Genomic DNA, 24,184 nt, shown 5'->3' on the forward strand with positions numbered 1-24,184 from the left:
GGCTGGTCTTCTGCTCTTTTTACTCCTATGGGTTGGCACTTCGTCCAACAGTATATGCATGTGTTATGATTGTGTCCATCGACAATTTTTTGTATTAGTGTTTAAGCCTTTTTTCTTAACGGTTATCTCCCACAATGAGTTTTCTGAATATGAATTTTGTACCATATTTATTTTCCATAATCAAATTTGTTTTCAGTTGTTAGAAGTTATTTTGTGTTGTTTTTCGGTGCCATTTTGTTTTTCTCATTAATTTGTTTCTCTGTCGTCCAGATGCGACGCGGCCCTAAAGGGTACACAGTAGCACCACTACAAGAATAAGTGCGTCAGATGTGTTGCTCTCCAAGTTTGGTGATAATCAAACAAAACAATTATTGTGCGTGTAATACTGTTGTTCTTTAGAGTTCCCGACTGCTGACTTTTGCTTTAGCATTCCTCACTACGATTCTTTGGTTTTGATCTGTGTATCGATGAACGCTGAATGCTTGCTATACGCTTTCTTTCCCAGTCGTCCCCTTTAAACTTGGCAGCCTTTCCTGGTGCAATGATAACAGCATTCAGTGACTGTGAGAATAGAGGGTGGAGGTTTGAAGATCTGGGTGGGAGTGAAGCACAAGCCTTAAAATGTCATAAAGTTGATTTGTATTCCATCATTAAATTATAAAGCAGCTTCTGTCTGCTTATGTGATTGAAAAGAAGTCTCGTAAATAAACCAGCGTAAGTGGAAAAATGATTACCAAAAAGCATAAGAGTGAGATCTGTATCTGTTTATGATTTAAGGTTCTTCATTCTGACAAAAAAAAAAACTAAATCAAATAATGAAAATTACAAATAAAAGCAAGCTGATTATTCCTGTTTGGACAACAATAAGCAAACATTGCTTGCATCACCTAAGAAAAAAAATTCAGATGTGAGCGTCAATAGGCTTTGCACCCTAGGAACCAAGTAACCCAAACTCTCCTATAACGACATTTCAATAATTAATTACCGCTATGATGCTGATCTTTCTGTTCATAAAATAGGTCATTACAATAGCAATTGATGAGAGGAGGTTAGGAGCAGGCGCTGATAGAGCCCATTACTGCACCCACCACATAACAAACAAACTCAGAATCCCAGATTAGGACCCAAGAGCAGCCATGCAATGGGCGACACCTCAGCACCACACTAGCTCAGATCGAGTGGTAGTAGTTTTATGGTGGCTGGAGTGCCAATTCTGCTACCAACCCCCAGGTTTTTCCCTATAGGTTGGAGGGCCTACATGCAGGGCTGGATGCAGATTAACGTCATACCCAGGACGGGGCAATTGCAGGTTAAGGGCCTTGCTCAAGGACCCAATGAAGTAGAGTCACTTTTGGTGTTTATGGGATTTGAACCGACAACCTTCTGATTACCAGTGCAGATCCCTACCTCAGAGCCACCATTCCACCCAATTGATGAGAAGAATTTCTAATTAATTGCAGAATTACGGTATTCGAGGGTTCCTCTAGAGTGCCTCTTTCGCTTCAACGATTTGGTTCAAAAACTAATCAGCATATCATCCTCCCATAACAGGCTTACAGTAAGTTTCGAATTTGGTATTTTTCTGTCCAGCCGTTTTAGCTCTAGACTGTTGTGGCGGACTGCTGGAGTATGGAAGAACCGGGGGAGAGTGTAATTTTAAGAACGTTTCTCCCCGACAGAGGGCAGCTGTAATAAGTTTATATGTTTAAAATGTCACTGTGCAATGTACAAAAATATTTTATAAATCTGTCTCTTCTCACATGTACAGCTAACACAAGGCCAGATTTAGCACACAGGAGCTCATCATTTAGAACTTCTAGGCAAGCATTAGAAGATAAGACCGGGACAACAACGAAAATGGGCATTGTACTATTTCTGTGTGACAGAGTCAGCATGATATTGGATCTTCTTTGCCTTGTTTGGAATAGCAAGTGGGGTCCTGCACATGGAGAAAGAGTAAAGTAAAGTAAGAGTAAAGCCTTGGAACATTGCCCGGCACACCTTTGAAGCTGACGGATGGATGGGAGATGCCGTCATCCGATCCGGAAAAATCCTTCCAGTGCAGCAGAGGCAGACTCTACACAAGGTCTTGTCATGGCTTCCCATCTGTTATGCCGCGTAAACCGTCATTAAAGAAAGCTAAATTATTTCTCCTTTGTGATTTCTTACCGCTGTATCACTAAGGGAGGGGTATCGCCTTTTAATTTTATATCTATACTGTTTCAGGCTATGTAACATGCTGCAATTACAAAAGAACTTATTCTAACCAGGGAGCTAGTGCCCCCTGCAGGAAAGAGCAGCCCCCTTGACTTGCAGCGGGGCCACAGGTCATGAGCATGGAAGCTCAACCCTGTTGGGGCCCATGGCCACCACCAGGAGACACATGGACATTTGGAGGGCCCTATTTGGCTGCACTTCCGCAAGACCCGGACGTTTGGCTGGAAGAAACTCGTTGGGCACCTTCCGGGTGCCCTATAAAAAGGGTCCGGTTGGCAGAAGTCAAAGGGCCAGAGTCAGGAGGAAGAGGATAAAGCCTGAAGAGGACTGGAGGAAGGACTGGCAGCAAAAGGGACTGTGTTGGTGCTGGTTTACTGTGTGTGCTGTGAACTGTAAATAAACTGGGTTTTGTGTGTGAAGTCACAGACAGTCTCTCTGCCTATCTGTGCCGGGTTGGGGAAGCTGTACGCGCCCCCTGGGCTTCACACTGTCCTCAAGGAACTGTGCCACACACAGACACAGACACACACCCATCATCAAGATATCGATGTTTTTGATATCAGGGGACCCTAAAATATCGAGATCTGTTGTAAACCGGAGATCAAAATTTTTGATGAATCTAAAGCTTTCGCTCCTCCCCAATAGACGATAGGTTATAGTGGGGGAGAATGCAAAGCACCCAGACCACTATGACATATTTAGATTGAGGAGCAGAAATTCAGAAGAATAGCAAATGCCAAAGCTTGTATAATGGTTAAGAAAGTAAAACTACTCCCATTAAAGGGGTGCAGGGAGCAACAAGAAGGGAAAACAAAGCAAGAGGGCACAGCATTTAGTTGCGGGAGACACTCAAGTACGCCAGGCCAATCACCAGACACCAAACTAATACTGGAGTGCCTGGGTACTGGGCAGTCGGGTCCCTGGTATGCCATTGAGTTTAACTCCACTGCAACGCACCACCCTGGAGAAATTATTCTGTCCTCCCATTAGTCCTCCAGGAATTCACTCTCATGCTAGTGCCCTTGGAATTTATAGGGCACCATGAGTAACGGTAGAGCATGTCATCCCTGCACTACAAACATTGGTACAGTAAGGTGCTCCTCAGTGGCTAATTTTTGTCAGCCATTCTCTCCCTAAGGCCCTGTGCTTCTTGTGCCCTTCACAACTCTTTCCCATTTAGCTGACCCCTTAGAGCAGTAGTTTATGTTTGCATCCCTTACAAAAGTAATGTCACATTTGACAATGAAGAAGTAAAATTTTGAATATTTGCACCACATACAGTAATGCGGGTGAACAAATTGAACTCAAAACAATAAGCTTTCAACTCAGTGTGTAAAATTAAAATATAAATTCAGCAATTTCTTTTATAAACCTCAATAATCTTGTAAAAGGGTCCCCCATGAAGCTCAGACACTTGAATGACAATCTGGAGGTTGGGGTATCCTGCAAAGCATCAAGTGCCACAAGGAAATGATACATGATCAGTGATTGAGGGGCTTGGGGAAATGGAGACCCCTATTAAGAAATGGGTGCCAGCACACCACAAGCTTTGTCCCCTGATAACAACTCTAGTTCAAAAACCGATGTGCCACACCATTAAAATTGCTGTGCTGCTGCCAAGACCACCAGCAAATGAGACTGGCTGAGTGTAAGCAGCAGTTGTTGCATCCAATTCGGTCCCCCTTGTCCCATCCAGGCAAAAATGGCAATCAAACCTCAAAATCAGTGATGTTTCACAATCAGGGCTTCCACAGAAAATCAGGACTAAATATCGCCCTTCTCAAAGGATCATTGCAAGGTGCAGATTACATTCTCTTAAAAAAGTGTTTAGCCTTCGTCTGCAGCAAGAAACCCGTGAGGACGTACGTTTCTGTGTCTCATTCACAGATGACAATTGTGTGTGCAATACTTGATTCTTTGCATATCATAGAACAGGAGCGCTAACTGAAAAATGATGGTCCCGATTGCACCATGATAAAGCCAGACAATACACCTCACTCAGTTCTGACAAATTGTGACCCAGCCTTCCTCTTTGTCCCTCTCCCTGAAATGCCATCTTGCACCCCAGGCTGCAAACCCCTGATGTAGAGTCTATCTGCCATCTCTGCTTTCTGTGTTGTTCTTCCCTTGTTATAAAGCTTATACAGTCATGACGTGAGTCATTTTCCAGCTGCCTACAAAAATAATAATAATAAAAAAAGACTATTTATATGTGTACCCCAGAGCTTTACTGCGTAGGCAAACAAGTATGTCTGGTCCCTCCATGTCAGTCAGATACTACATACGAGGGGAAGTCAAGCTAAAATTAGAAAATGGGACTTTTTGTTTTGATGTGTTCGCTACTGACTGGCTGCTGTGAGCTGCGCTACCTGCAGCAGCAGCCAAGTCACCTTAATGCAAATTAATTTTTTTGCACTGACATTAACTTCAATGCATTCACTTGTATGAAGCTCGCTATTCATGCTTGCATATATTGAGGCATGATGGAAGATGCAATGTGAGAATAATACACACCAAGCATCAGTTAGCTAGCAAGTAGATCATACAAGGGGGAGTCAAGCTAAAGTCAGAAAATGGGATTTATTTGAAAATGGAACGAACCTTAACAAACTGATCATGTCATTTCTCAAATGTAGTCTCCACCCTTCTCAATGCACTTGCACCACCTGCCTAGAGGTGCTTCGCAACCAGTCATGCACCCAATGTTACTTTTCTTGGTGGTTTATTAAATTACAGATTTTTCAAATGTTCCTTTTTTCCCCTGTGCTTAAAACTCATTAAAAAAAGTGTTTATACAGCGATCGGCTTGCAAGGCTAGAGTGCGAACTGCTGAAATGAGAGAGCGAGAGAGAGAGAGAGAGAGAGAGCCTGCTGATGAGAGAGCGAGAGAGAGAGAGAGAGAGAGAGCCTGCTGATGAGAGAGCGAGAGAGAGAGAGAGAGAGAGAGAGCCTGCTGATGAGAGAGCGAGAGAGAGAGAGAGAGAGAGAGCCTGCTGATGAGAGAGAGAGAGAGAGAGAGAGCCTGCTGATGAGAGAGAGAGAAAGAGAGAGAGAGAGAGCCTGCTGAAGAGAGAGAGAGAGGGCGCATGTAGCTGAGCAGAGAGCTTCGGTGTTTTGTGTCAGTGTTATTCAATGTTTTTACATTAGTTTACTATTACATTGTGCATTCTATGGTGTAATTAACTATATTTGTACTTAAAAATCTTTAAAAAATATATTTACATATAGTCCGTATGGTCTGGAATGGATTAATTGTATTTACATACAATCCTATGGGGGAAATTGCTTCAGTTCACGACCGAATCAGTTTACAACCAGAGGTTTGGAACGAATTATGGTCGTGAACCGAGGTTCCGCTGTACTTTCAAAACGGGAGGACCATGGGGCCACATGCACTGGGAGGTCCACATCTCCTGCCTTGGGTAATTTCTCACAATTAGCAGATGCCTCTGCAATAGCTGACCATAGAATCTGCAGGCATTACATAACTAGTGGAGTGGAGTGGGCAGCGGCAGGAAGAAACAGCGGCGTCACCAGTGGCACGTGATTGGTTGTTTTGAATGGAATCACACGGTTCAGAATTATCACATACAAAGGAGACAGAGAATTGTTAGTTGTATGTTTTGCAGCATTTGAGTAATAATAAAGAATTTTGGTGTTTCACAAAAAATGTAGCCTATAATTAAGTGTTCAACATTTATTTTATTTTGGCAAATGCTTCAGTTAATACCACCTGCACTTCAGAACAGGTGATTTATTTGTAGCTAAGCATGTTTGGGCCCGGGCAGTACTTGCATGAGGACCCTCTGGGAAATACTTGGGTTGCTGCTGGAAGAGGTGTTGATGAGACCAGCGGGGGCGCTCACTCTGTGGTCTCTATGTGATTCCCAATGCAGTGACAGGGAGACTGTGCTGTAAAAATGGTGCCTTCCATTGGATGAGACATAAAACTGAAGTCCTGACTCTTGGTGGCTATAAAAGATCCCTGGGCATCCTTCATAAAAAGCAGGGTGTATCCTGATGTCCTGGCTAAATTGTCCTCCATGGCTTAGTCCAGTGATAGCGAATCTATGACACGCATATCAAAGGTGATGCACCAGCGTTCACCAACACCTCAGTTATGAAAGAAGCTGAAAATATAAGAAACATAAGAGATGAGACACTGCAGCACCCAGAGCTTAAAATGGATTCTCGCTTCATTTGTCATCACAGCAACCGCACAGTGCAGTTCACTTCTAACCGCTGCAATGGAAGCTCATTTTCAAGACGCAAGTCTCCAAAATGAGCAAACTATCAGCGTTTGTGTGAAATCAGCTTTTGCATTCATTTCTCGTCTAAAGTGCGTTGAATTAATTTGTGTCAAGAGTCAGTTCACCAGCACTGCTGCAGAGGTAAGGAAGTTAATAACCTCAAAGACTATTTGGGTATTCTGTCTTGGTAGAGTCTGCAAGGGGTGGTGTCGACATTGGTTACACTTCTGCAAAGGGCAAGTAGTCAGCATTTCTCTCACCTGTCCCTCTTAATCCCACCTAAAACTGGATTATTTCTGTGACAATAAGCAGAACGAAAACTTTATGGTATGCGGTGTGATAGATAAGCGTAAAAAGTCATATCTTTGTCAGCCTTCCATCTTCAGAATTTAGAACATTTCTGTCCATAACTATCAACTTCTTAGCAAAAGAAATCTGGATGAAGCCTAAAATAATTGGGAATTGGGGGCAAAGGCCCAAAACAGGGATATAAATATTACATTGAGCTTATAAAATTAGAAAGCTGCTAGAATAACAGGTCTTTTCTTTTACTTTTATAATGCATAGCATCGCACATGATTAGGCTGCACTTTTTTAGATAAATAAATATGCAAACAACTGTTTCTCTTTTGTTCAGGGGAGGCGACACGCCAGCAGAGACATTTTCAGAAGCCCAAAATGATCGCCATCACTGGCCTGGTCGTTCTGACCCCCTGATCATCCCCTGTCTCTAATTGGTTAGTTATCTGTTTCCCTTTCATCGCCTAATAGAATGGCACAACAGTGGCTGCCGTGGCATCATCCAGGTGGATGGTACACATTGTTGGTGGTTGAAGTAGCTCCCTACTCACTAAAAGTGCTTTGAGTCATGAGTAAAGCGCCATACAAACCTAAAGAATCATTATTATTATAATTGCTGATACTTGTGTGCTGTGTTAAGCACACACTCCAAAGAGTGCCCTGTTTGTAAATGATGATGTACCGGAGTTCAGAGTGACACAATGGAGGTGCGATGACAATAATGATTAGGGCACTGGAGCGCAGCGCTGTTAAGGCTGAATTCCATCATCGACCTAATAAGTACATGAAATCAGTACCCATATAGTTGCATGCATGAATTGGTATTTCACTTTCCATCTTAAATTATTCCATTTTCCCCACACTGCTTGGTACACACAGGCTCCATGCTTCTTTTTTGGATTCACTGTAGCTGATGATGTGACGTTTAACTCTTTTGGCGAAGGAGAATTTCATTGGTGGACGCACGGATGAAAATGCAGGATGTTTAAGAAACCAGATTTTAGACTCAGTTGTGTGTGTGTAAACGCGCTCACTGTTATACTGAACGGCGTCACGGTGATGCAGTGGTAGTGCTGCCTCCTCGCAGTGACAACACCAAGGTTCATGCCCAGGGTCTTTCCTGGGTGGAGTTTGCATGTTCTCACTGTGTTTGCGTGATTTTCCTCCCACTTGCCCAAAGACAAGCAGATTTGGTGAATTGCTGATACTAAATTGGCCCTACTGTATGTTTGGTCTGTGAGTGTATTTCTGTGTGTCTGCCCTGGGATGGACTGATGCCCTGTCCAGGGTTTGCTCTTGCCTTGTGCCCTATGCTGGTTGCAAGTGTCATTTCTGGGCATAAGTGGTCTAGACAAGCACCTAGAGCACCCACTAGTGGTCAGGGCACATTACTGCAGCCCCGTGCAGAGATTCTTATCTTTATTTTGTTTAGAAAAATTTGTCTGGACAGAACGGGAACACAAAGAAATGTTTATCTTGTGTTCCTCAGCAGTGTCTGCACTATGCCCAGTACAATCTGTTGCCCTGAAATGGCCCATTTTCTTTAACAATACAGACCTACGAGCACTCAGTCTCAAAACGAATGTCTGATTATATTGCTTTATAGTATTTGTGCATGCTAGTGATGTTTGGTCTTAATGTCTAATGAACTGCACAGACAAACAACAACATCAATGATGACAATGCCAATAATAATAATCCTCAAATAGTAGCACACACATGGCAACATAAAATTAAACAATCCAAACAGCAACAGGAAATACATTAAAACTTGTGCTACAAACTTAGCAAATGCCGTCCTCTCTTACTCTCCACCATTTGCAAGATTCGCTCTGGATACACTAAAGCAGTTATGCATTTTTTTGGATAGGTAGATTGCATTATTTGCATACAAAAGCATTCAATAAATATGAAAAAAGATTCCTATTTAAAATTAATCACTTTATTCTCAGTTTCACTGAATGATGTCATTAGGCTAACTTTTCAATTTATTTTAGTAATTTAAATAACTTGTATATGTTAAGGTAACGTATGGAATGTCACCATCATTGGGCGGCACGGTGGTGCAGTGAGTAGCGCTGCTGCCTCGCAGTTAGGAGGCCCGGATTCGCTTCCTGGGTCCTCCCTGTGTGGAGTTTGCATGTTCTCCCCGTGTCTGCGTGGGTTTCCTTCCACATTACAAAGACATGCAGGTTAGGAGAATCGCATTGGCAATCCTAAATTGTCCTTGGTGTGTGGGGGTTTGTGTGTGTGCGCGCCCTGTGGTGGACTGGCGTCCTGCCCAGGATTTGTTTCCTGCCTTGCGCCCTGTGTTGGCTGGGATTGGCCCCAGCAGACCCCCGTGACCCTGTAGTTAGGATATAGCGGGTTGGATGATGGATGGATGTCACCATCATCAAAAGGCCCACATTTAGCTGGTGGTTTAAATAGATAGCTATAGAAACAATCCTTAGTATCAGCAATAACTTAATGGTTTCCTTGTTCATTTGCTTTAGAGAAACATTAAAAGAAATAAATAAAGACTTCTAATACAGCTCAATTCCTGCCTATTTTCCGAAATGGCATCCTTTAAGAGGGGATTTTTCTGAGACAGTCTTGTAAACAGACATTGCTATAACTCGACATTCTCAAATTGTGAATTTGACATCTTAAATACTTCGCTGTTCCCAGATCTCAATGTACAGGAACTGGCAGGGATGATTCCTCTCAAAGCAAAGGGGGTGGTGGGGCACCATCTACAACTTCTAGGGCAGCAGAAATCCTAGAACGCACTCTGCTGGTTGGCATAGGCTCCAGTGACCTTACTGCAACCAGGGTCTGGATTAAGCAGGTTAGAAAAATGGGATGATGAACTGCAGCAGGCTCAGCATATTTGTAAACTTGTCAAAAACTCTCCCTCAGCACTTCTGCTTCTTCAGACATCTGAGGCCAACTTGCATTTCTCCACCTGTTGTCAAACTTCTAGAGGTGCGCAGAGGGTTCATTCTCGCTGGCTGCACCACATCCTGCCACAGCACCTGTTTGGCACAAGATCATAACACCTAAACGTTATGAAAACTAAAGAACTTCTCATTGAACTCAGGAGAAACACCATTCTCCCACAAGAAACAATCATCCAAGACCAAACAGTGGAGGCTGTGGACAGTGTCACAAACATGTGAATGGGCGCCAGCCTCAGGGCTTATTAACTAGTAGTTCCACCCCAAGTCGAGGGTTGGCGCCGTCAGCTAATGCCTCTCCTTTTCTTTCACCCTCAGACCCACGCATCCTCTGCACACAGAGCCCTCACGTTACATCCTCCTTCTTGGACCCACCCCTTAATCCAGGGTTAACATAAATAGGACACTGCCACCAGAAGACCTGCATCCAAAAAGACGTTGCCTCACAGTTCTGACTGTTATTTTTGTCTTTTTTGCCAACTTTTTCAACAATTACAGAGTTTCCCCATCCAGTGACCCGAGTTTTGCCTTTTATTTTATAACAATTATAAATATCTGGGGACAGTCATAGACTCAAGAATTACTTTTAGTAAAATTTGAAAAGCAATCTGCCAAAAAGCAACAGCAGCACCTCTACAATTTAACACTTTCGATGCTTATTTTTTTTTTTTTTTGGTTTCATCAAATTCAGATTGTGAAAAACATAAAAGTAACAACATGGTTTTCAGCCGAACTCTTCTTGTCACTTTGTGACAGCTCAAAATCGCTATCTGAGAATCCTAGTCATCGACAATACACAACATATCTCTGGCAGAGGATTTCTTTTGACGAGAGCGGCTGCCAGCATTTGACGCCATGCTGTAATGGAAATGATTGGCGATTCATCTTCATCTCACGGTCTTTGCTGCCATCTTATGGAGAAAACTATATAATACATTATCAGAGATATTTCTTGCCATTTTAACCCAGCCACAGGGGATGCACAAGCAAGTGTGTTTCTTTGTGCCGGTCCCAAGTCCGGATAAATGGGGAGGGTTACTTCAGGACAGGCATCCGGTGTAAAATTTTGCCAAATCAATATGCGGACAACAATACAGGGTGCTGGCAGAAATTGGGCTACTGTTAGCCGAAGAAGGAGAAGAATAGGGGGGAGACGTGTCCGGAGGCAGGAGGAGAGGAGGAAAGTAAAGAGAGTGGAACTGAGGGTAGGAACTTTGAATGTTGGCAGTACGACTGGTAACGGGAGAGAGTTAGCAGATATGAATGAGAGAAGGAAGGCTGATATATTGTGCATGCAAGAAACTAAATGGAAAGGGAGTAAGGCCAGGTGGATCAGATTTGAATTCAAATTAATCTATCATGGTGTGGATGGGAGGAGAAATGGAGTAGGAGTTATTCTGAAGGAACAGTATGTCAAGAGTGTTTTGGAGGTGAAATGAGTGACAGACAGAGTAATGAACATGAAGCTGGAAATTGGAGGTGTGATGATGAATGTTGTTAGTGCATATGCACCGCAAGATGGGTGTACAATGGATGAGAAAGAAGGTTTTTGGAGTGAGTTGGATGAAATGGTGAACAGTGTACCCATGGGACAGAAAGTGGTGATTGGAGCGGATTTCAATGGATATGTTAGTGAAGGGAACAGTGGAGACGAGGAGGTGATGGCTAGGTATGGTGACAAGGAGAGGAATGAAGAAGGTCAGAGGATAGTGGATTTTGCCAAAAGGATGGACATGGCTGTGGTGAATACGTATTTTAAGAAGAGGGAGGAACATAGGGTTACATACAAGAGTGGAGGAAGATGCACACAGGTAGATTATATCCTATGCAGAAGAGTTGATCTGAAGGAGATTGAAGACTGCAAAGTGGTGGCAGGGGAAAGTGTAGTTAAGAAGCATAGGATGGTGGTCTGTAGGATGACGTTGGAGATCAAGAAGAGGAAGAGAGTGAGGGCAGAGCCAAGGATCAAATGGTGGAAGTTGAAAAAGGAAGACTGCAAGGTTGAGTTTAGGGAGGAGGTGAGACAGGCACTGGGTGGCAGTGAAGAGTTACCAGACAGCTGGGAAACTACAGCAGATGTAGTAAGGGTGACAGCAAGAAGGGTGCTTGGCGTGACATCTGGAAATAGGAAGGAGGAAAAGGAAACTGGTGGTGTAATGAGAAAATACAATAGAGTATACAGAGGACGAGGATGGCAAAGAAAAAGTCAGAGAGATGCAGAAAGTAGACAAGAGTACAAGGAGATAAGGCGCAAGGTGAAGAGAGAGGTGGCGAAGGCTAAAGAAAAGGCGTATGTTGAGTTGTATGACAGGTTGGACACTAAGGATGGAGAAAAGGACCTGAGGGCTACACAGTGGGACCAAGCTGGGAAAGATTTGCAGCAGGTTAGGGTGATAAAGGATAAAGATGGAAACATACTCACAAGAGAATGTATTAAGCAGATGGAAAGAGTACTTTGAGAGGCTGATGAATGAAGAGAACGAGAGAGAGAAGAGGTTGGATGATGTGGAGATAGTGAATCAGGAAGTGCAACAGATTAGCAAGGAGGAAGTAAGGACAGCTATGAAGAGGATGAAAAATGGAAAGGCCGTTGGTCCAGATGACATACCTATGGAAGCATGGAGGTGTTTAGAGATGGCAGTGGAGTTTTTAACCAGATTGTTTAATGGGATCTTGGAAAGTGAGAGGATGCCTGAGGAGTGGAGAAGAAGTGTACTGGTGCTGATATTTAAGAATAAGGGGGATGTGCAGGACTGCAGTAACTACAGGGGAATAAAATTGATGAGCCACAGCATGAAGTTATGGGAAAGAGTAGTGGAAGCTAGGTTAAGAAGTGAGGTGATGATTAGTGAGCAGCAGTATGGTTTCATGCCAAGAAAGAGCACCACAGATGCAATGTTTGCTCTGAGGATGTTGATGGAGAAGTTTAGAGAAGGCCAGAAGGAGTTGCATTGTGTCTTTGTGGACCTGGAGAAAGCATATGACAGGGTGCCTCGAGAGGAGCTGTGGTATTGTATGAGGAAGTCAGGAGTGGCAGAGAAGTACGTAAGAGTTGTACAGGATATGTAGGAGGGAATTGTGACCATGGTGAGGTCTGCGGTAGGAGTGATGGATGCATTCAAATTGGAGGTGGGATTACATCAGGGATAGGCTCTGAGCCCTTTCTTATTTGCAATGGTGATGGACAGGTTGACAGACGAGATTAGGCAGGAGTCCCAGTGGAATATGATGTTTGCTGATGACATTGTGATCTGTAGCGTTAGTAGGGAGCAGGTTGAGGAGACCCTGGATAGGTGGAGATATACTCTAGAAAGGAGAGAAATGAAGGTCATTAGGAACAAGACATAATACATATGTGTGAATGAGAGGGAGGTCAGTGGAATGGTGAGGATGCAGGGAGTAGAGTTGGCAAAGATGGATGAGTTTAAATACTTGGGATCAACAGTACAGAGTAATGGGGATTGTGGAAGAGAAGTGAAGAAGAGAGTGCAGGCAGGGTGAAATGGGTGGAGGAGAGTGTCAGGAGTAATTTGTGACAGAAGGGAATCAGCAAGAGTGAAAGGGAAGGTCTACAGGACGGTAGTGAGACCAGCTATGTTATATGGGTTGGAGATGGTGGCACTGACCAGAAAGAAGGAGACAGAGCTGGAGGTGGCAGAGTTAAACATGCTAAGATTTGCACTGGGTGTGACGAGGATGAACAGGATTAGAAATGAGTACATTAGAGGGTCAGCTGAAGTTGGACGGTTGGGAGACAAAGTCAGAGAGGCGAGATTGCATTGGTTTGGACATGTGCAGAGGAGAGATGCTGGATATACTGGGAGAAGGATGTTAACGATAGAGCTGCCAGGGAAGAGGAAAAGAGGAAGGCCTAAGTGAAGGTTTATGGATGTGGTGAGAGAGGACATGCAGGTGATGGAGAAACAGAACAAGATGCAGAGGACAGAAAGATATGGAAGAAGATGATCCGCTGTGGCGACCCCTAACGGGAGCAGCCAAAAGAAGAAGAAGAAGAAGATAGCCTTCAATTCTTCACAACCTGCCACGAAGGTGTTAAGGAAGCAGAGTCTTTTAAGTGAGTCTCCCACCTTTATGTCACTCTTTTATTAAGTCTGTCTTTACTAATGTTCTGCTCTCCTGGTTTGGAAATTTTAATGTCAGCAAAAAATAATAAATCAAATTGTAAAATGGAGCAAAAACAAAACCATCAATTTTCAACAGTCCAATCTCACAGAGCATTTTAATAAGCAAGTACTATGGAAAGTAGGAGACTCACTCACTGCATTCTCAGTTTTCATAGGTTTCAAGAATAAAAAGCAACTGGTTCAAATATTCTTTCATTCCAACTCCTATTAATCTTCTACATAAAGTTTAACTTTAATAAATAAATGTCTAAAGGTATAAATCATAGTATATACAATAAGCATTTGCATTAATCCTAAATGTTGGTTTAATGTTTATGTGTTTTCACCGTAAGTATTATGCTCGCTTCAATATTTTATTTATTTGTGTTAAGTTCATATTTGTGGGCTGTGTTCTTTGTGATGTATTTTTAATGTCATGTCTTGGCTTCTCTGTAAACCTTCTGACAAACCAAAACCAAAATTGAATGTAATGTCATTGACAGTGGTAAAGGCAGCACAGAATATCACAGACCCCCACCTGCCATGTCTTCTGGACATGTACAACACTCACTGACTCAGAAACAGGATCATTAAAGACAAAAAGAGTATTTTGTAAGCTATACATGATTTCTAGCAGGTGACGGAAAGTGGCTAAAAGAGCATACATGTCCACATAGTTTTACGTTGATTTGAGATTTGAAAAGGAGATAGTGGGCATACAGTATGCGTGTATTTTTTGCAATTTTGACTCTCTCTATTATATCAAAAAAGTTTTCCGTCGTGATCGTGTTATTCAACGTTGATCACTTCCATCCACACCGCTCACCCAATCATTACTCCTACTGTGCAAATCCTCTCTCCGTATCACCCTGTGACAGTCTCAGTGTTGCTAGTTCGCCCTTCAACACATCGATTATAATGGCAAGGCAGAAAAGCAAATTATCTAGTCAAGAACGTTGAATTTTAGATCATGATAGAAAAACAGTGGCAAGAGCTGATAATGAACAGCAAAAAAAAGAAAAGAAAAGAAAATGAACAAAAAAGGGCTGCATATAATAAAAATCAAGAAAAGAGAGAATTGTCCAATAAATGAGAAAGAGAAAAATACCCCAAACTACAGGTATATGGGAACAGAAATACAACAAAGCAACATTTAAAGAATGTAAGTTAGAGAATAACGTAATTCATAATATTCTTTTTGATGAGGTGTTAATGTAATGTAATTTTTTATTTACTTTTTGTTACATGTTATTTTTTACTATGTTTTATTATTCAATGGTATTTTAAATAAACACTTGTAGTGAAATAGTCAAGTAACTGATTTTCTATCTATAATAAATAAGGACCAAACCATTTTCTACCCGCACCCTGCATACTCTTCTATGTTCCACCTCTTTAAATACAATCGCTTTCCCTAATGGAGGGGTATCCTGGGATTGGTGAGTGAAACGAGCAGGGGGCAGAGACCCCTAGTCTAGTTAAAGAAAAAATGTATAAATGAGGCTCTAGGAGATTATAAGAGCAAAGATCTCTAAAAATAGTGAGATAGGCAAGGGTTGTGACCGCAAAGTCCAAGAATAATAGTGAGTGCCACGTTAAAGCTTAGGACTGAAACGAAAAGTCGTGAAAAACGAGGCCAAAATCAAATAAAAAAAAAAAATAAAAAACAAGGATTGTACTTGAAACTACTGAGAAACCACAAAGATGTTTTTCTATATCCACTGAGGGCCACCTTTGTGTTCTGATGCCTTCAAATGAACAGATCATGCGACCACCAGACGACACCACATAACAGCAAAATTATTACATTAAAAATATTAACGCTTTTTAAAATGAGAGACACCAAATAAATTAACAAAATCAAATTCTCCACAAAAAATTGCAAAAAGAAGTACATTACAATTTGTAAAAAATTGATAAAATAACCAAAAAACAAATAATAATAGACCATAATCATCACATAATGCAAATAAGTGTTTTATTGGACGGCGTACACCTGACTTATGCTTGATCGTCTCTAAAGTGTGTGAATGAGTGAGTGACTTATCTGTTCCAAGAATGCTTGCTTTGTTTAGCAATTTACTTGCAACCAGGCAGCTTGTCTTTGAGCTGGCATCCTGAATAGCAGAAGGCTGGAAGATGACATTGTGCTAAATTAGTTAATTAGCGGGCGGATGGTCATGGCAGACGTCCCGTAGTTTGCATGTTAGGTAGAAAAAGCTTTGTATTCTTTGAAATCTTTCCTTTCAAATTAAATACACAGGCTTTGTTCAAACCTCTGAAAAATTGTGCAGACTGTTTTTTGTTAAACTCCCTGCATTAGCCGTTAACTTTCTACCTTTTGCATTCTGTTCATTTTGGCTCATTGTGATGGGCCCAGTGTAACTAGTGATTCAAAGTGGTATAGCGTTCATGCACCATCGAATGGCTGTAATGATGAAATGTAACAAAAATTACACCAACTTATTTGGGATATATTGAAAACTCTTTCTGACTTCAAGGGCTGGTTAAATCTGGCTGCCAGGCTGGATTCAGCCCATTGGCCATAGGTTTTCTTGTAAGATGACGGAGTTTAAACTCTTTTTCTTTTCTTCTGTGACTATGGTCAAGAACCCCATGCCATTATTTCTTTTGGTCCAATAAAAAGACAGACAGACACAAATCCAAGACAGCTCTGCTTATTTCCTAGCAAATCTCAATTTCTTTTAGAACTTAGATAATATGGTGTTCTGCAGCCTTACAAGTTAGACAGGCAACATGCTTCAGTGCTGTGGAAGTCTTGAGTGTGGATGGATGGTAGGAGTTATCTAAGTTATATCAGAATGTGTTCTGTCACCATTAAACAATTTGTTTGATAAAAACAAAATATATAAAATTATATGTACTTGCAGTGAAAAATGTAATTCTTGTGGAAATTGAGTCCTAAAAATAAAAAGGAAATGAAGAGAATGTATTTGAAAATGTAAAGGCAGAAATTGCAATTTATCAATAATGCATGCATTCCTATTGTGCTGCCAATGTGCCATGTTCAGTTCACTGTTAATGAATGAGCAAATATATGTCACCTCCCAGCAGGACATGTCCAGCCCCTGCTGGGCTCCTAGCTATAAACAGGAATTCCACAAACCCAGTGATGGGCCACTCTTATTATGGACACGGTGAGGCGAACATCTCAACTGCCTACAGCCTCTAATTAACACTTACTAAATATTACTGAGGAGCAATCACGCAGCAGTGTCCTTGATTATGTACTGACCTGGGAAATGAACATCAAAATGTACTGTGAAGGAATGCCTGGTTGGTAAGTGTGCTGGGAGAAGAGGTACCAGTCAGGTGACAAAGAGCAGAGGAAAGTACCCAAAAAAAAGCTCCAAAAAGACAGAACAAAACTAACACAAGCAGGGAAAGATCAACTTGGCATTTCTGTAAAGAGGGCAAGGGCTTCCAGGGTGCAGTAGGCCTTTGGCATGTAAGTTGTCTGACAAGTGAAATTGTCAGGTACGCCAGTGCAAGAGACAGAAACGGAAGAGAGAATGAGACACAAGAGACCTGTCAGATGTTTAATCCTGATCCCATAACTAGAGAGGGAGACCACAGATGACCGGCCTTGGGCCTACAAGAGAAAGGAACTTAGGGTCTAAGTTGCCCATTTTAGGGCATAATCGGGCAGAACTGGTATAAGGCCTGTGCTCTCTCACTCATCTAGGAGGATGGCAGCACACGGACTCCAGGGGGAGATCCAAAATGGTGTCTTTGTAGGTACAGCAGTGATTGTAATAGGAAAAAATAGGAGCCAAAACTTAACCTATTTCTGATTTATCAGCTAACCAGAGATGGATGGATATTCTCCAGAAATCATGGTTGTTATAACTGAAGACCTCTACAAGGAGAAGTCTTTAATTGTATTATTCAGGACATGCGAGATAATGACTGTCATAAATGGGTATTAATTAAGACTCAGGAGAAGGGGAGTTAAAAAGCTTAATATAAATATGGCTTGTCCAATGGACCAGTAAGGAGAAGGGAGAAGGAAAAGGAGAAGAAGAAACCAAAAGCAACCCAACCCCCGGGGAGAAACTTCAAATCTTTTGACATTCTTCGTAAGCTTTTTCTAAAGATTATATATCCAGACTTTGCTATCTACAGTATATTATTATCCTTTAATAAATATCATGTTGCTTTTAAATTTCCATAATTTGCCTTTTTATCTAGAGTGATTGAAATAATAAAGTAAATATCAAGAGCACCTGGAGCAGTTGGAAATTGCCATACACTCCAATCTGTGAAGTTTATCAGGCTAAGGAGGGGGGCTCCATCCAAAAGAAGGAACATTATGACAAAGTCAGTCATCATTGGTTGATAAATGGCCTATAGCCAAATATGTTGAGCCTTTGTATGTTTAAATATTTTCTGGTAGACCAATGAAGTATTTTGGTGTGAGATATATCTAAGATATCGTACGTTGTTTGTGCCAATTATAAGTAAGTGTCTTGAGGTGCTAGGAAGTGATGGGATGTGCATGTGTCATTCACACGGCACTTACGTGGTTAAAGTGCTAAGATTCTGAGGGGCTGTACAAAGGTTGTTCATATGGCACTTATGTGTTTAGGGTCTGTGTGTATATCTATGTGTGTGTCTGTTAATCTTAAGGCAAAAGTTGACCAATCTGGTAACAAACTTGAGAAAGTCAAGGGTAATACCACGATAATACAAATATGTGGGGCAAATGAAAAAAATGGTTGCCTATGTCCCTCACATTTCATGCTAGATAAAGGTGGATTTCCTCTCTTAAAAATTAATTTTCTTCCTTCTTGGTTGAAATATCAGTAGGCACTACCCTCAACTGAAGCAACACTAACAGGACCTTTGGAAATCAAATACAGTGACCACTGACTCATCATGTGGTTTCATTCTCATTATTTACACCTATACTTCATGTCCTTGTGTTTCTTGTCCAGATCGACCATTCTATCCAGTTTTCTGTGAGCCTTTCCTCAGTATACTTAGTGTATTGAGACATTTCTCAGAGTTGTGTTATAGATGGAAAATATTTCAAATTATACTCTGGATTTATTGACTGTATTTTGTGCTTTTTTGTTCTATTGGGATTTTTCAGCACATGGAATTCATTTCTGTAATTAGTTTAATGATTTAGTGTCATCTTCAGTTTCTTAAAATTATTTCATATCTTCATAAATATTAAATATGAAGGTCATAGTTGTGAACACCCTTTTTCAAGATTCTAGATATGAAATAACAAAAGGTTTTCACTATGGATTTGGTGTGTGATTAATTTAAAGGCTCACATTCTTTTTCGTGCCTCCTCATTCTGATTTCAGTATTGGTCTTAGTTACCATCTGAACATTTTTGACTTTGGTATCAGTCCACACTAATGATTTTGACTTTAATTCCAGCCTGTCTATCTTCTTGTCCTGCAGTTAATTCATTTGCCAAATTTCAGCTAGTCAGAACATGTGGGGCCTCTTCTTTGTTGTGCTGTACAGGAAGAAGTTCTGTATGGAGTCTACTTCAGATTGTAGATTATTACCATACATATTTTTATTACACTTAAATTATGTATATTATTATCCTTTGATTTCTTGAGTCTTTCAAAATATCCATAACAGATGAACTGAAAATAATTATGTAAAGCAGCAAAAATATTAGATGAGGTGCAGAGGTGAGTAGTAACGAGTTACATTTACTTCATTACATTTACTTTAAAAAAAATTGTACTTCTAAGAGCAGTTTTACTGCACCATACTTTTTACTTTTACTTGAGTACATTTGTGAAGAAGAAACGCTACTCTTTCTCTGCTACACTGGGCAACACTCGACTTGTTACTTTTTTCCATTTATACATTAAACTATATTTTTGTAAGAGAGAAGTTGCCAGTGGATTTACTGCAAGACTGGTTCACGGTTCACCAATTAGACGTAGCCATGCAGTCACATGACCACACACAAACTTCCTGTGTCTTGCCGCCTATGAGAGGCTTTTTAGTCATGTGGGGCTCCTGTTCACTGCTAAATGGTCACAGCTTCATTGCAAGAACTAGATCGTTGTTCCCCAAGCCTGCCTTTCATGTCTTTTCTCCTTTTCTTTGATTCCCCATACTTTTTTGTGCTGACCCGTATATATACACTCATGTCTCCGTGGACCTTAATCACACACCAAAAGGAGCAGGTGCGACTCGCTCCAACTACCTCATTAACTCCCCGCGGTCGTGCAATTGCACCCACAGAGAGTGACACAGCTTTATGGATTTGAAACTGGCCCTTTTTTTTTTTTTGAAGCCGCGGATCTGCTACGCCACAAAGTACATATACAGTATTATACTGTCAGTGTACAGGATATCTCATCACTGTAAGTAGTTTGCACTGTTCAGACATGTTACCTACTGTAGGTATCGGCTTTAAAAGCTTTGTTGTGAAAAACTGAGATTTGGAACTTTGTGTTATTTGTGCATCTTTATTTTGTAAAGATGCGATTTATTTTTACTCAATTTATTTTATTATTTGGAAATAGCAGAATTTGCACATTATTTTATATTTTTGTCTGTCTTATTACAACATTTCCTTCCATCCATTATCCAACCTGCTATATCCTAACTACAGGGTTACAGGGGTCTGCTGGAGCCAATCCCAGCCAACAGGGCAGGGCACCAGTCCACCGCAGGGTGCGCACACACACACACCAAGCACACATTAGGGACAATTTAGGATCGCCAATGCACCTAACCTGCATGTCTTTGGACTGTGGGAGGAAACCGGAGCAGACATGGGGAGAACATGCAAACTCCACGCAGGGAGGACCCAGGAGGCGAACCTGGGTCTCCTAACTGCGAGGCAGCAGTGCTACCCAGTGCGCCACCATGCCGCCCCTTATTACAACATTTCTAAAAAATAAATAATTTATTATGTTCAGTTACTCAGTACTTGAGTAGTCTTTTCACCAAGTACTTTTTTTACTCTTACTTGAGTAAGTTTTTGGCTACTCTACCCAACTCTAATGAGGTGTCACAATTCTAAGCAAACTGGCTCTTGTGAACGACTGTGGCTGTGTAAGCAAGGGAGTCCTGCGACGGGCTGGAGTCCTAAGCGAACAGGATGGGTTTCAGGTGTTTAGGACCCTAAACAGGACAAATGTAATGACAGATTCAATAGGTATAGTTTTATTTACTTTAAAACAACTCAGGTTTCCTAGGAAAAAAATCGTGTGTATGCTGCTTCTTACCAATTTGTTCCATATTCAGATCTAAAGTTAGCCTATCCTCAGTGATTTAATGCTAAACTTAATAGTCTTACCCTATTGTTATTACTGAGAGAGTTAGGAGGAGAACATCAAAAAGCTATAGCCATAGACTTGGTTTTAGAGAAATTTAGTTGTGAAAAGTAATGATTGCACCACTTTTGAAATTATCAACAGGACTGTCTTCCTTATCTTGTTAAAGACTCACAATGACAAAGGTTTTAAGGTATCAGATTTTTTGCAGAGTAAACAGGAGACAAAATAGAAAGAGGCAGCCCTCCTTGGTGTTCCAGCTAACAAAGTTAGAATCATAATACATATTACCAATCAGCTTCTCAAATGAAATTTTATACTGGATGTTTCTGCGTATTTGTGCTTCACATGTTCCTCAAAAGACACAAGATGCTGGTGTTCTGTTCAAGCAGTTTGTGAATGATGGTTTTAAGGTTGCTTGACTGTATTGTCTGTTGGTTGCAGTACACCATGCCTGCATCCTGATCCCACAGCAAATGCGCACATTATGCTCAGCACCAAACACAAACTGCATGTTAGTCAGCTAATATTTCGAAACCTGTCAGAGAAAGTACAGTATGTGATGAAGTAGTCATTGGAAAAACAGACGACATATCCAGCTGGCACCAGTAGTGATGTTCTATTTGCACACACAATAAAAACCATAAATTACACCATTTGATACTAGTTGGGTAATTAAGGTGCTGCAGGCTCAGTCTTTTATAGGAAGTTGTGTGAGATTGTGCTAAATGCAGCCTTGTATTTAATTAGGTAAAAACAGTTGTAGAAATTGACCCCAATACATGTAAAATGTGTGTGTGTCCACTGCAAAGCTAGTCAAAGGTAAGGCACAAATCTATGGGTATGGAAAAAAGAAAAGAAAGATGACTTTTTGAATAGTGCTGAATTTCCCTTCTTGGATGTAGAAACATTAATTTCTATGTTTCATATTCACTAGCATGAAGTGCACCTTCCTCATTAGCTTAGACAAACAGATTTAGGGGAAAATTGTTCCTACTATCTTGGACACTATTGCAATAGCTGCTAAATCTAGCAAAATTTTTAAAAGAGAATATGGACAGTGAATTAGTCCACTGGCTTCCCACCTGCTAGGACAGGAGTACTACAGCCACTGAGAGACTTGAGAAACTAGTTTTGTTCTTCCAGTATATAAAGCAGTACTCCATTGCTTATGATCCCGGCCATCTCATGTGCTAGGTGCTAGGCAAGTGGGTACATTAACTGCATTTTTTAAACCAGAATTCATGGTGTACACAGACCCACAACCTCAGTTGAGATCTTTGACCCCCAAGTTTCTTGCACCTGTACAAGACGAGCAATACATTTTCTTAGGTTGCAGGTTAGACGATGAAGTAAAAGGTACAGCTACAGGTCAGCCCAAAGATATTTTTTTAGAAAACACAACTGCAGTAAAAAGAAGCTTATGCTGTATTGCAGAGTTAAATGGAACAAGTAATGTGAAATCTCATGTGAACAGTCTACAGACAAGTATTTTTATTCGAAATCTCCTGGCAGCTGTCTGAAATGCCAGAGGCCTGATACTAAAATCTGTGAGCCCAAAGATAATGTACTTTGAATTACAACAAGATTTACTGGTTTACTGGGAGCAACCTGTATGTGCCAGTTTAATCTGATTTTACTCAAAAGTACATGTCAAGATCTTTTTGTTATGTAATTTTTTTTTTATATTTAAAATGTAACCCTATCATTCTAGTTGCTATTTACTCTACTAGCTACATTTTTAATATGATTTACTTTTTCTGACATTTTCATTTAATTTGCAATTGTTAAGCCCTAATCACAATTTAAAAACAAGCATAACAATTGCACTGAAATCAACTATTAGCTATATTCCTTCAGTCAGCAAATATTACATTGCAATCAAATATATAAATGACCACCCCCCCCCATCCACAATTTAAATATTAAATTGTTGTTAAAAAAATAATAATGACCAACTCGCTATACACAAAGTGTTACTAATTGTTACAAAACTGTTAAGTGATGCAACACAAAATAAAAATCTGTAATTCAAATGCATAAACCCCAATGTGCCTTTTTTGGTTGTCGTCATCATATCCACTGTAACTTCTTGCAAAACTACACAATTAAGCACTGCTGGGATAAAATGGAAGCTCTTGTAGTGCTTAGCTGATAAAGTGGTTTAGGTCCACTATCTTTTATTAAAGTCCTTGTAGGAATTCTTGTAACTGGTTGACGATTTCTGTGTCCACTGTCTCCATTAGTGATTGAAAGTTCTGGTCTCCAATCAGTTGTTTTTGAGCTTTAAGTTTCTCATAAGCAAACTGCTGTAATGAAACACTATGCACTGGGTCCTTAAGTGCAAGCTGCAAAGGGAAATTAAGAAGGATATATTATTATTAATACTACTCCTAGACACATTTTCAATAAAAATAAGAATAAACAGGAAAAAAACAGTTCAAATGAGGTAACACCAATAGTTCAAAAACTGCAGCTTATTTTTGACATTAATACAGCTACAGATGGGCCTCTTTTGAAATTAATTGCACACTACATACCTTAGATGCAACACATATTTTGTTATACCCTTTATACATTTTTGGGAAGATCACGTTTTGAAAGGATATGTGCAGTTTGCACATATATTAAAAAATGGATTAACAAGTTATATGATTTTTAAGATGCTACAAGTAACTTGTCAGGTGCTGAGAGCATCATGAAAATGTTTAAAAAGCATTTAAAATGGAAAATAACAATATGGTGGTTGTTTTTCTTTCAAACATGGCAAAATTGTAGCACATGAAAACTGCTTACTCTGTCTTCCCTTTGAAACGTGTCTCCATTCTCAGGAGTCTCCCAGTAGATCCCGGAAGTAATTAGAGAAAGCACAACATTTCAATGACCTTTATAAGAGCTAAGGATATCTTTTGACGCATATGTTCGACACAATATGTTATCTCAGTAACTATAAGGAATGGAAACGGTATGATATAGCTGTCAATAGTCTGAGATATACCAAGTCAGAATTTACAAAATCTAAGCAATGTTACGCAAACAGCTTATTAATATATACCAGTCAGGTTCAG

General features: G+C 40.6%; 1 protein-coding gene across 2 annotated transcripts in view; it reads right to left on the minus strand.

Annotated features, from left to right (window-relative positions):
• Positions 1 to 22,526: 22,526 nt before the first annotated feature.
• ipo11 (importin 11) overlaps positions 22,527 to 24,184 on the minus strand; it is a 357,709-nt gene continuing 356,051 nt past the window's right edge. For both annotated transcript variants that reach the window (XM_039758699.1, XM_039758698.1), the window contains exon 30: positions 22,527 to 23,464. In XM_039758699.1, the coding sequence (XP_039614633.1) occupies positions 23,300 to 23,464 (165 nt within the window). In that variant the 3' untranslated portion in view covers positions 22,527 to 23,299. The remainder of the gene's footprint in view (positions 23,465 to 24,184) is intronic.

This window comes from Polypterus senegalus, chromosome 7, assembly GCF_016835505.1.
Source record: "Polypterus senegalus isolate Bchr_013 chromosome 7, ASM1683550v1, whole genome shotgun sequence".
In the NCBI taxonomy this organism is placed as follows: Eukaryota; Metazoa; Chordata; class Cladistia; order Polypteriformes; family Polypteridae; genus Polypterus; species Polypterus senegalus.